Genomic DNA, 14,335 nt, shown 5'->3' with positions numbered 1-14,335 from the left:
CCTCAGGAATCAGATCTTGCAGTTTATTTATATTGTTATGATTATTTCTAGATTTTCTCTAGGTTATCCCATATCAGGTTAAAGGTTGGCTCTCAAAACCTAAAACAACCTGGAAATAGGAAAGTCTTCATACTCACATCCTCCTCTTCCTTTGCATCCCGCACCTTCAGAGCTAATGACTAAAACCTATAGCTGTTGTTTGGATTGAAATGCTGTATGCTGAGCATTTGAATTAGCAAAACACACTATATCTCCCAGCCAAGAAATAACTCTTTCTTTTATTTCTAAATCATCTCTTTGCAATTACATGTTCTTTTTGAAAAGTGTGTTTTAAATATGCTTTATTCTACACACAGTGCCTACAGAATTCTGCAGTCAGCAAACAGACGTCATCCATCACCCACACTGACCAGTCTAGCATGGCAGAAGGTGCTGCTTGTCTGACGGGACCTTCACATTGGAGGTCTCTGCAGCTTCTCATCTGTCCTGGAGTCATACACAAATGGTCTTGAGTCGTCTCTCTGAAGAATCCTCTTAAGCAAAAGCCTTTGAAAGGCTCTCAAGTCACGACACCAAAAAAAAAGAAAATCATGCAGAGAGCCACATCAGATCATCTCCTGATGTGTTTTTCTGTCTGGTTGTGATCATATTCGCTGGGCAGATTGAAAGTGTGAGTCAACACATCTTGTCATTAAGGAGAAATTTGAATTAATGTGGTGCACAGGTGGCGGGGTGGATGAGGTGAGTAATGAAGTGTTAATGACCTATTTAAAAAAAAAAATCTTTGATGAAACAAGTACTCTTTTAAAAACAACCTCCATTAGTGGCCTATGTACAAAAATGATAATATTGATAATAAAAAACAAGCACTATGGTGGAGGCTGACGTTTCCCTTCATCTCTGGCTTTCACACAAACCAAAGATGATTATTTTAGCATCTTTCTGCGTCCACAGACATTCAGGATGGCTGTCACTGGGTGGAGCACCTTGATGAAGATGTGATCACATATATTAGTCCTGGAGTCGTCCTCTAAATGTGTCTAATTACATTTAACAATATTACACAATAAATAGTGTTGGTCCTCTGGTGCGTCAGAAGGGGACGCCGGGGGTTAGGGCACCATCACGGGAGATTTTTAGTCCTCTGAGGTCACGTCTATGTCCTCGGAGCTGGCCTGCTTGGTGGCGATGCGCCATCTGTTGATGTGATGATTTCCTTTCTTCTTCTGCTGGCTCTCGGGTCCCTCCTCCTCCAGCTTCTGTCGCTTGTACTTGGTCCTCCGGTTTTGGAACCACACCTTCACCTGGACAGAGTGTGTGACCCCAGGGTGTAAACAAACAAAGTTTCCACTTATTTTTCTGATTAAATTGAGATTAATGTTTTGATTGCTTTGATAGTTATCACCCTTCTTCTTCTTCTTCTTTTTTTTTTAATATCACCATAAATTGGTAATTTTTATATTTTGCTTTGATTCCTTAGAAGGAAACATTTTTTCAGACATGCACAGACCAAATTAAAATAAGTTGGTTAAAAATACTCTTTCTAGCTTTTAGAAGCAGCAGCTTTAACTGTCTGCACCTTCGATTTTCAGTTTCACATTTACTATTTGAAAATAAAAGCTACAACTTCTTTTAGCTAGAATAAAAAAAAAGATTTTCTTTTTGTTTTGGGGAAATTTTTTTAACTCTGAAAATGCCTCACACTGTTGTGGCTTTTATATCTCTGGAATTTGATCTCAGCTGACTAACTTCAGCTTCCCAGGTTGCATTTCTTAAATAGCAACACATCCAGTCACACTCATATCACTTTTCTCCTCTCCTGCATCTTGATTTTCACTGGGCTTTGAGCTGATTCTGCTCAGTGAAATCTGTTCTCATTAAAACCTCAAACTCTCTAAGATCCAGCTGACTGCTCTTGTTCCCAGAGTGTGATGGTATTTTTCTTCAGGCTGAAAAGGTTTAGCATAATTAATGCAGCACTTTTGTTTGATTATCTCCAGTTTAACTGTAAAATAAGTAGAACTCCAGCAACTTGCCTGATGTTTCTACAAGTTCATTTTTAGGGGAAACATCTTCCATGAACCTCATTCAGTTCAGTCTAAAATTCATGACTATAACCTTTGGGTATGTTGTAGCATGAACGCAGAGGGGAAAAGTAAACTCGAGTGAAACATTTGTTCATATCACCGACTCAGGAAATATCTCTTTAATGCTTATTAGGCCCAACTGGCACAGATTGTGTGGACTCATTAAACCTGAACGTCAACAGTATTTACTCTCTTTATTGTAGAGCAGGCATGCATTAAAAACGAACTCTGAGAGAAAAGGTGTGGCTCGGATTTGATTAATAATAAAACGAGGTTTCTGGGGTTGTTTTATTATGCTACCAGTGAGTCAAAATAACTACATTCATGCTCTCAATGAGTCCAACGGGATTCCTTAATTGTATAAATAAAGTAAAAATTATTTCCAAAATCTAAAAATACAAGTAATTTAAAACGCTCTAACTGCTGTTCTCAAACATATAAAGTAAATCCTCCTGTTTCTAAATGGGATTATTTAGAATTCATTTGTATATTTTAGGTGCGCGTGGAGTCCAAAACCAATTTAAATGAGTAAAAGAAGCATTTAAGTCACCTGCGTTTCGGATAAACTCAGGCTATTCGCCAGCTGCTTCCTCTCGGCTCCGACCACGTAGTGGTTCTTCTCGAAAGCTCTTTCCAGACGGAGGAGCTGCGACGGAGAGAAGGCCGTCCGGATCCGTTTGGGTTTCCTGGCGAAAGGGCCGTGCAGGAGCAGGCTGTCCTGGGACACGTCGTTACCTGACACACACAGCACGGAAATAGAATTATTTTATTTTATTTTATTTTATTTTATTTTATTTTATTTTATTTTATTTTATTTTATTTTATTTTATTTTAAAATCCAACCAAAGTTCTTTAAATTAGTCATTTGAGGTGTTAACAAAGGGAGACTGGATCGGCTAAAAATACGTCTAATTAATACAATATACATAACATCATGTATTAACTTTAATTTTCTCGGTCTAACACACCGTGTGTGTTTTTTTTCCCCCAATATATCTGCATTTCTGTATTTGTTTTTTCAGATTATTATCTGGTTTTATATTCTATATGTGCCTATTGTTTTTCTTAAATTAGACTTATTTGTTTAAATTTTATTAATTTGTATTTTTTTGCTCTTATAATTTTACTTTTGTCTTTTTCTTTGGATCCTCCCTTTCTTTTTTCCTCTTTTTATTTTAATTAATGTGTTTACTTTAGCATCAATGCCTTTTTATTTACTTTAATTTATGTGCGCCATCACTGAAATAAATGAAACACAAATAAGAATTAATTTAATAAATAATTACATGTAATCCATCTGGCTAAATGAATGGTGCAGAAAACACTCTGAGAGGGGGAGTTTATTTCCTACAATAAATGGAAGTAAAATTTTAATCCCATATTTTTAAAATAAGTGTTACCAGAAAGATGTAGGATGTGACAGTAAAAAAATGTTTGGAGTATTAAAACCATCTCATCACGTCATGCGCTCGTTACGTTTCTTCTCAGCTGTGGCACCACAAACTTTTCTGTTTGGAGTCTTTTTCATATAATTTGATTTAAACCTCGTTTAATAGTTTCAGTACTCTGTTTGCCTACTTTCATCCCGCTCATAAACACGCCACAAAATCCTTTACAGTAACTGGCCATAATTATGCATCAATGCGTCATTGGTTTTATATGGTTTTTAATTTTTATTGGATTTTTTTATGTCAAAATCTCATACACGAGGAAATGATATCATTATTGGTCTCGTGTTGCGTAAATCAAGAGAAAGTGTGTTTCCGTCGTGCTGAACGTCAGTGCACTGAACTGAATTCTTTTACATTCCTGTCACTATGACGTGTATCTGATCTATTTTGTTAGCTGTTTAGTGTTATTTTAATTAAATGAAGTGAAGTGAATGTTTCCTGTAGGGGGAGAAAATCATTGCTTATCTTTTCCTGCTGTTTCCCCCCTCAGAGTGGCCTCAGGGCGAATCAAAGTGGAAATGTGAAAGCACTGGAGACTGCAAGGGGTCTTATCTGTGAAATTTAGTTTTATATATTTTAACGATATTCTTCCTAATCTACAACCGTGACTTGTTGAAAATGCATTAGCGAGTATTTTAAGCTCGTTTAAATCAGGGAAGATCCTTGTTCAGATGAAAAATGTTGTGAGTGAGCTTTCCCTTTTAGAGGAGACATGGGTGTTATTTAATAAAGAAATTAAGAATGTTTTTTTACAGCCACCTACCTTGAAATCTGTGTCCAAAAAACCTGTTTCGTAAGACCCACGGATAGAAGTTTAGCGGGTCTCGGTGTTGCGTCCCGAAGAAGTGCGGATGTTGGAGGTGGGAGCTTCCGAGCTGGTGTGGAGCCACGGTGAGAGAAGGGTGGTTAACCGTCTCCGGGAAGACCAGGTCCGGGCTTTGATAAAGAGACCTGGCCGGAGAAGCCTGGTAACTGTTCATTAAGGCATCTGTCGTCGGGTTGGAGTAACTCAAAGCCGTCGGACGGATGGGATCCTCGGCTGTTAGAGGACTTTCTTTGGCAACCAGAGACTCTATCGTGAAGCAGCGCTTCCCTGTAGACGAAAACATCATCTCTGGATGGGGAAAATATAAAAAAGACAGCCCCAAATAAAAAGCGAGCGGTCTTATTCCTTTCTTTTGCTGGAAATTATAAACCCAGTTCAGAGCTGCATGATGACCAAAGATTTTTGGATGTTGGCGGGTCAGGGGGGTTAGGGGAGGTGGATTTGCCTACAAGCTTGACCGATTAATCTGCTTCTCCAAAACTCAACAATGCAGCAAGTTGCCCTGATTCTCAGAGTCTGTGCGCTCCCAGAGGGTTTCTGTGCACAAGTGCGCACCAGGCGATGCACCGCAAACCTTCCAAGTAGCTCGACACTGTGCAGGAAAAGAGCTGATTGGACCGGAGCTGCTGCCAATTGGTTTCCTCAAGTACCTGCTGCATAGATCACACAAGACCGCGCAGCTATTACAAAGGCACGATTAGGGGGGGAAATCCAATAGAGCCAATTAATGGGTCAGGGTGTTTCACGTTTAGATTGAATAAATCGTTTATCTGAAAGGAAATAGTCTGTCTTTTCCAGAGGTGTCAAGAACTGAAGTTTGAATCAAGGCTCAGCAGGGACTTCGGTTAGAGTTACAGAAGCATTGCATAAACATTTAGATCCAAATTTAAAAGAATGTGACTGCTTTTACTCATGTTATCCATTTGAAAACGATTAAAAATGAAGAGACAAGACGAGGTTATTCAGAGGTCAATAAATATTTTTGTCACTTCTTTTTTCCGCCTATATATTTCCCCAGAAATTATTATTTCTACAGAACCAAGATCATTTTGACGCAAAAGCACAGTTTGATCTTTTCCTATTTTATTTTTAAAAAGATTATTTTCTTTTTTGTGCATTTCATGATTTCGTAACATTACATGTTTGTTAACAGGAAAGACTTTATTTTGCAACTTTAGCTTTCATTTGCAACGTAGCGCAACTAATCAGGGCGGGTTTGGCGTTTGATTCAGCGCTAAACGTTGCAATTTGACAAAAGGTTGCGTTTCATCCAACTTGCAGTGTTGCCAAGAGCTGTCACGAGCTTGATATTGCACAACTTAATGTTAAAAACGCTCATGAGAGGGTAGGAGGGGGTGGACGGCCGATTTAGATGCCGGAGTCTCATAACTGCGCTAAATTCCCCGACCAAATTTTGCAGAAGAACCAAAAAGAAAAGAAATATTGTAGGCCAAAATATTAATACATACACTGCTTGGCCAAAACATGTTGCCACCTGGACAGCCACGAGGAGTTGTCTGTTTAAAAAGGGTGAAATCATTTACATCGAGCAAAGAAAACATATAAGGAGACGCATAAACGACTAAAACTTAGTTAAGAGCCGTCCAACGTTTTATTAAAAACTGAAAGGAGATTGGGGAAACATCGTCTTCCAGGAAGAAAGAAGAAGAAGAAGAAGAAAAAAAGATTCGACTCTGAATCAGTAGAAGAAGGTCATGTGGTCTGATGAATCCAGATTTACCGTTCCAGACTGATGATCAGGGAAGAGATGATGATGAAGTGATGCAGCCATATAGAGCATATGGAGGCAGTCTGTCTGGGGTTGCTACAGTTGGTCAGGTCTAGGTTCAGCGACATTATGAATCCAATGAATGAGGTCAGTGGATACCTGAATTTACTGAATGAACAGGTTTTTCTGTCTTCCCTGATGTTACGGCCATATTCCACAAAGATACCAGGATTCATTCAGGACTCAGATTGTGAAAGAGTGGTTCAGGGAACATGAATTGGCCACCACAGAGTCCAGACCCGAGGCCCATTGAGAATCTTTGGGATGTGCTGGAGAAGGCTAAACACAGTGGTCATCAATACAAGATCTTAGTTAAAAATAAATAAATAAATAAAAAAGAATCAAACACTTTATTGTGGGTCGATTTTTTTTCATTTGTCGAAAGCGTTTTTTCTACAAAACACCTTGGCCTTCACTAAATCCATACTAAATACTAAATCCAAGCCCTTTTTTGATTACGAAGACTTCACCACATTTTCTTGGAGGATTAAAACCCACCAAACTGCTGAGCTTTGTCCTCTGTGAGGAACAGTCCTGCAACCTCTATCCACGGCTCTAACCAAGTTAATCATTCACCTGTTAATGCGCCCGTTTGCGCAGCGGCTGCATTAGAAAATCATTACCGATGGAAATTATAAGGTAAAACAAGTTGTTGATTGGGTGTTTAGAGCTAAAGGCTCCTAAAGACAGCAGGAGGTTGTGTGTGTGGGGCGATGCCCCTGGTTTCTTTTCAGAAAGCTTTGTGGCTCCATAAACATTTATTTCTCAGGTGGTTCCAAGGTGAAGTTCCAAGTTTCTCGGGAAACATTTTCCTGTTTTGCATGACTCAAATGTTAATGAAAGTAAATCATTTCATCTTTTTATGGAGCAAATTTTAAGGATTTACAAATTACTGTTTAGACTGATGTCATTATTGATCGTTATGCGTTATTGATCTTTGAGCTTCAAACAATATTGTTATTATTATTATTGGGGTGCGTGTCAGCACGAAGACAGGAATTATGAAAGGATGCACATGAGAGATGTCTCGTGACTCATTGACACCGTCCTGTAATGACAGGTTTTTAACCGTCCTCTTTGCTTCACCCCACAGCAGCGGCAGGAACTTGTGGCTTGACCGAGCTCCGGCTGAGAATGTCGTTGAGTTTAATGATGAAACCCTGCGGGCCTTTACGCACTGACCCTGATCGTTGTTGGTTAATAGATGATCAGATAGCCCCGCTTTAACGAAAACGGAGTAAAGCAGTGTACCTTTGTTCCGTAGCTGCTGCTGATTTTTTCCCCCCTGAGGCTCCGGAGGACCATGAGACTGAGCTATGCGTCCACTAATATGTGGAAATATCTTTGTTGTTCTGTGGTTTTATACACACACTGTGTGTGTGTGTGTGTGTGTGTGTGTGTGTGTGTGTGTGTGTGTGTGTGTGTGTTTCTTTTAATGATAAGTTTACCGTTTGGTGTTTTTTGTGTCCTTTCTGACTCACGATACCGAATATTTAAGAAGTAAATAAACATAAAAAGTTTCTGCTTTAAAATGAGGCATCAAGACCGCAAACACTGGCACGTGGGTATAAACATTCTCCTGTACTGATTCAGTGATCCAACAAATAAAACGACTCATTCTATAGAATAAAACGGGAAATTAATTAGAAAAAATCCACACAGTTTATAGAACACGAGTTACGTATTAACTAACTTTCCAGCTGGAAAAAAAAAACTACAAAAGTGTTAATTAGTGTGAATGAGTTTTGTCCCTCATTGTAAATGCTTACATGTCATGATGAACATGTTTAAAGTTTATTATAGTCACTTGCCTCAAATTAGAGATTAATTGGTATTAATAATATAATTACATAACAGAAGATGTTTTAAATGATCTGTTGCATAAACATACCCACAGGGTTTGTTTGGGGTCTCTGGAAACTGATCCAAAATGGAGACGACCGAGGACAAACGACGCAGTGTAACTGCTGCCCTCCAGTGGCAACTGATTGCCATGTTTACATCTTTTTATTGCTCATTTTGTAAACTGTAAAGCTCTTCATAAAGCTCGTTATATGTTGGATAAAATTACTCTGATCGCACTGATGTGTGAGACCATGTTTTGCTAACCCAAAAATAAGCAACAAGTATTTCCACGTGGTCACATTTCCACTGCTGCTTAAAATCAGGGAGTAAACATCATCTGTCCCAGACCTCATGCCTAAACCAATCACATAAAGGCAAATCTAAGAGGCAGAGAGAGGAGAAATTTATACTTTCCTGTGGAAGAAAATACATATGACTTTCAGCAAATTACTAAATGTGATGCACATAAGAGGAAATATAAATGAATTTAGTCTTTGATAACCAAACCTCTCCTGCAACCCCAAACTAGTCTATTATTCATACAGTTAAACTATAAATATCTGAAGTTTCAAACTTTTTAAATAACGTTTTTATATGAATTTCAGTTAGTTCAAAGTTAAAGTTAAATCACTTTTACTTCATTTCACTAACTTACTTATTGCAGCCAACAAAGATAGCAGCCTATAAACCCTCAAAGATGCAAAGTAAACCTGTGTTGAGCTTTGAAATGACTGAAATGAGTTTGTTCATTCTTTCACCTTCAGTATTTAATTTGTGGGCAACTTTCTCCAGTTTAAGTTTTTATATTTTTATTATAAACAGTGCGATCACAAAATCTGATCATCTAAATAAAAGGTTCTTTAGAAACATGTGACATTTTAAGTCTGATGGATCTGAAGAGGATTACAATTTCACTTTTAAAAAAAGATTTTCCAATTAAATTTAATGTAATTTAATTTAACTGTAAAAAGAACACAATTATTTATTTATTTATTCATTCATTCATTCATTCAGAAAATCCTCCCCTAACCGGAGATTGTGGTCCTCTGTGCAGATGCTGCCATCCAGTGGAAATGCTAGCGAGCATTTTAAGTCACCTTCAGGGTGACAAATGGAAACATGACCTCCGTGTTTTCAAGCCGGGGAGCTGCTTCAACTGTGGGAGAAAGAGACAGACAATGAATACATGTAAATGTAATTAAGATGTGAATCTACAATTTATTGTGGCTATCATTATGCTTAAGATATATCTCAATAAATAAATGGCCACAAACAAACTACAAACCTCCATTTCCAGATAAGTTTTTTTTTTTTTTTTACTTTTGAAGCAACAGAAACTCAAATTTCTAACTGCCAATTGATTTGGACATTCGTCCAATACACACAAATGCAAATAAATGTTTTTCAGTCCCTTCATTAACCAAACTCATTCTATTTAGAAATTTCAAACAAGTGTTTAATTTGAAGCAACACACACACAAAAGTAAGAATTAGAGGCAACTGTGAATATTGCAATCACCATCATGACCATGTGTTTCTCCGTCTTTCTAAAATATGCTTCTGTATTAGTTCATTCAAACTCCCTGAATCTTTCAATAATATTATGGTCTGTAGATAAAAAAAAAAAAGTTGTCTGTCTTTGCCTTTCTCTAAATTTTACTTAATATATATATATATGTTTAGTTTTCTGTTGGCATTAATTTAAACATTTCCACATAATTAAAAATAAATTAATAAAGTTGTTCAGTTAAAACACAGAAAGTTCTCGTATTTCTGCCCTTAGTGTTGGTATATCCGGACAGATGAAATCGGAGGTCGGTTAAAACGCCCTCTCACGTTCATTAATAAACTAATTGGTCATTTTGTTTCGCATTAGCGTTGTGTGTTCAGCTAATTTATCCCACTTAAATACTTGGAAAAATTCACCCCATTATAACGAGATGGGAAAAATAGCACGTCGCTGTGTTTGTGCCACCTGCACGAGAAGTGGGGTCGTTTAGCCACCTGCGCTTTCTGCGCCCCCACCGGCTGCCGTCCTCCTGATAAACAAACATCCCTCTTTTAACACGACACGGAGAAGAAATGCATGCTTTAAAAGTCAGAAAATGTCTAAATCTTCTAGTTCGTTTCTTAAACAGCTGTAAAAAATGCCTGTCATGGACATTTTATTATTTTTACTGAGATAAAAACGTTGGGAAACGGACCAGCATGAATGTGAGAGATGAGTCCAACAGTTTATCAGTGAAAATCTAAAAATGATTGAAATGCCTCTTCGCTGAAGGAAGTGTTCGTTCCTCTCTGCTTGAGGAGAGCTTCTCTCGTCAAAAGTCATTGTGCGTATCAAACGGAGCCCTTTCACGAGCAGACAAAGAGCGGATCCCACTTCAAACGCTTGTAATGAAAGCTAATGACTATTAGATGGAGTAGAGTGGTCCTCACCTCTGCAAATAAAATGCAAAGTGGGATTTTTTTCTTCTTTTTAAAACAATCACCTGCCTTAAAAGGCGCATTGGTTTTGGCTCTCCATGAGAACTTTCACACCTTCTCTGAGCTGCATTACAATCTGAAAAAGAGCTGGTCTGAGTCATATGAGCACCAGTAAACAAGAGTTTACAACAAGTTTTAGTTGTGTGTTTGTTGGTGATAGAAGTTAAACAAAATAAAGAAAGCTAAATACGGGTTAATGTCTGAGATTAATCACAATTAAACAAGAACAATGGTGCTAAAAAGAATAATGAAGTTGAATAAACAGAATTATTTTGAATGATAAAACTATTTGGCCTCAAATAATTATGACAGAGTCAAACAAAACCACCCACCAAGTAAAAACGTACTAGATGGAAATAAAAGTGCAACAATTCTCACGTTTAATGTGACTTTATTTCATTGTAGACATCATGAACCCAATATATTTAAAGTTTTTTTTTATTTATCAATATATTCACCTTTGAACTGGGCCTGCAACACATCCCAGAAAGCTTCCACCACTTTGTAACGCTGCCTTTAATCCTTACAGCACTTAGACATGAGATTAGACGTTAAACCTTGTAGTTTAGAGCTCTGATTAACGTCATTGTAAAGCAAGCTGCCCGAATACAAAACAGAGAAAACACCTCTTAACTGTCTGAAGATGTGCAACAGTCAGTCCAGTGCAGAACATGCCTTTGTATGATCAACTTTTCATTAATGCTGTCATCAAATAAAGTAAAGATCTATCTATCTATCTATCTATCTATCTATCTATCTATCTATCTATCTATCTATCTATCTATCTATCTATCTATCTATCTATCTATCTATCTATCTATCTATCTATCTATCTTTTTTTTTTATTATTTTTGTATATATTCAGCTTTTCTTTATTTGGGGTTGTATTAATCCCTCTGACAGCTCAGACACAGTTGGATCTACAAGAAAATTCAATCTTTTTCTTAAAAAATAAAATAAGTTTTTATATATGAGGACAAAAGGGAGAAAGTATCAGGTTGTCAAGTTATGTAAATATAACCCAAAAGAATAATATGTGACATATTACTATTGTGAAAAAGAAAGTAAATCTCTTTTCAGTTCTAAAGTTTTACATATCAGGACCTCATGAAAAAAGTCATCTGATCCTTAACAGATCTTAAAATGAGGTGAATTAAAATAAACAACAACACATTAGTTTTTAAGCAAATGTAGAAGCAGTGTATGAAAGACGAGGTCAATTCTTACCATTTTTATAGGAATTAAGAGGATAAATCGCATCCAGGTCCTGCTGACCAAATGTACTTGTTTAATTGATCATCATCACTATGAGAACCTCTATGAAGGAAGGGGTTTTTGCAGTTTTCTGGTCTGCAGAATTCAGATGTGTTGGAAAACATCGGCAGTGATCTTAAAAAAGCAATTGTTGTTGTCCGTCAGTCTGGGAAACGATTTTGAGTCTGTTCTACAGTGAGAAAGATTATTCACTCATGGAAAACAATCTTCTCAGGACTGGACGTCGCAGCAAGCCTTACATCACAATGCCGGACAGTGTACGAAACCCAAAGAAACAAACAAGAAAAGCTACATCTCAGACTCTACAGGCCTCGGTTAGCATGTGAAATGACTCTATAATTAGAAAAACATTGAACACATGGGTTTTTCAGAAGGGTTGGAGGAGAAAGGTTACTCTCTAAAGATAAGAAAAGTAAAAAGAAGACGACGGTTGATGATTTGGGTGTGTTTTGAAGCCACAGGATGTGGACACCTTGCAGTCAGTAAGTCAACCATGAAATCCTCTGTATACCAAAGTATTCTACAGACAAATGTGAGGCCATCTGACAGCTTGTCTGAAACTGAGTCATACAACAGGACAATGATTCAAACTCAGCAACAAATCTACAACAGAGCAGCCACAGAAACGAAAATCAAGGTGTTGCAATGAACCGGTGAAAGTTTGGATCTTAATCTGACTGAAATGTTTTTTTTAAACCTTAAAAGAGCTGTTTATGAACGAATGAAGAGAAGAATGGACCAAACAACAACGTGCTAGACTAATCACATCATACAGAAATGATGACTTTGTGTTATTGCTGTAAAGCATCCTCTGAAAGTTATTTATTAATCATGGCGTGTTCTTGGTTTTTCACACACTTGGACATGATGTCCAGGGATGGATTAGCAGACTTTGCATGTTTTATTTTCTAATTGTATCAAGATGTTGCTGGTGACTTGTTTTCATTCCTTGCTAGCTGAGCACAGTACAAATCAGTTTGTTATTGCTGGAAAACCTGAACGGGACACATTTTACTGGCAGCTTTTTTGTGTCTTTATAACATTTTTTTCCTTTATATTATTTGACAAAGAGTCTTTTAAAGGTGGGAGATTCCTGCCTCTCATTTTCAGGTCATAAAACATCATAAACAGTCCAAGTTGTTCAAATTTCCTGATAGTATGTGAAAGAAATTTGATCCCAATACCAAATGTGATGAATTCAAAACTGGAAATCATCAACATTTAGAGACTGATACTAACTATACATTTTATTTTCCAGTTTTTTCATTAAATAATTTCTGCTCTTGAAGAATGAAGCTAAAACCTACAAAGAAACAAAACTGCTGGATCTTAACAGAGTCCAGAAGTGTAAACTTCTGAGAAATGGTGAGAGCAGAACATCAAGAGACAAGTAGAGACGTAACAGTTGCCTCTCATAAGAAGCTTCCCTTCAGACCCTGCAGAGCATCTTAAGTAACTCAGCCAGCTCTGGCGTGTTTCCAGCTGTTAAGGTGCCCTGTACTAATTGAGACGATGAGCTTGGTGACCCCCACCTCCCCTCCCCAGGACACTCGTGGTTTTCCCAGGCCTCTGGCTGCTTCTTTCTGTCCCTCAATGGGATTACGTGGGCTGTAGAGAGAAGAGAGGAGGAGAAGGTGGGGGAGAATCCAAGTCCCATTCCAGGCTGATCACATCAGAAAGATCTCTCCAGGGTTTTTACACAAATTCTGCTCCTTCAGCTGCTCTTCAGCTATAATCAGGCTGAGCAGGGGGTGGTGGACAAGAGACAGAGGAGATCAACTCTGATGTTATTTATTAACTTTACCAACTGTCTCCTGCTTCCTAAAGCACCTCTGCTGTACTCTGTAGGGGTTTGGCTTCAAAAACAGTTGCCTCAAAACTTGAGGTGCAGAATGTTTTATTTAAATCCCTTCACACTGCTTTATTCAGCTTTTTGGAATAATAAAAGAACCCAAGAATTAACCGCTGTATTGTGTTAGACAACTTAGCAAACACTTCATTTTTGTTGGTATCTTTGCTACTTGTTTGGTAGAGCAAAGTTTTTAATGACTATGATGAATCTAATCAAAGAAACACTACTGAACTTCGGCAGATTTTCTCAGTGAGACGCCCCCAACGACGGTTAATTCAGCATCCATCTTGCATCCTGTCTCTTCTCTGAGATCTCTCCAGCCAGTAAAAGTCATTCTGATGTTGACTGTTGTTTTATATTTTGCTTTGTCCCTTTCTCTTTGTCTTCCTCCAAAAATATGCCATCTTGTTTTTTAGTCCCCCCCCTTTTTTTTGGATTAATTAAACATGGTGCAATAAAAATGGCCAGTGTGTTGATATCCAGTTGCTGGCATGTAAAGCAAAAAACAGCTGCAGGAATGTACATAATAAATGTTACTGTGCCATCAAAACAGGTCAGAAACACATTTTTTTAAGGTAAAAAATTGCATAGTGTTGCTTTAAAATATTGTGGAAATAATCCTGCCTGAGTCGTCTCTATCACTCGGTCTGGGTATTTAATGCCAGGGGGTTTTGGTCAAATCACTATTATATCTCAACCATTTGTTAAAAATATTTATTGTCC

At 37.6% G+C, this 14,335-nt stretch overlaps 1 protein-coding gene across 1 annotated transcript; it reads right to left on the bottom strand.

The window, feature by feature from the left end:
- Positions 1-261: 261 nt before the first annotated feature.
- Positions 262-9,102, bottom strand: emx1 (empty spiracles homeobox 1). Its single transcript, XM_041972099.1, has 4 exons — positions 9,029-9,102; positions 4,302-4,631; positions 2,638-2,822; positions 262-1,304 (listed from the first exon to the last, which is right to left on the bottom strand). Exons 1-4 carry the CDS (start codon positions 9,060-9,062, stop codon positions 1,137-1,139), a joined length of 717 nt encoding a protein of 238 aa, XP_041828033.1. The 5' UTR covers positions 9,063-9,102; the 3' UTR covers positions 262-1,136.
- Positions 9,103-14,335: the final 5,233 nt, after the last annotated feature.

Source organism: Melanotaenia boesemani, chromosome 20, assembly GCF_017639745.1.
Source record: "Melanotaenia boesemani isolate fMelBoe1 chromosome 20, fMelBoe1.pri, whole genome shotgun sequence".
In the NCBI taxonomy this organism is placed as follows: Eukaryota; Metazoa; Chordata; class Actinopteri; order Atheriniformes; family Melanotaeniidae; genus Melanotaenia; species Melanotaenia boesemani.
The sequence above is the reverse complement of the archived record's forward strand: the minus strand, read 5'-3'. Positions and strand labels throughout refer to the sequence as shown.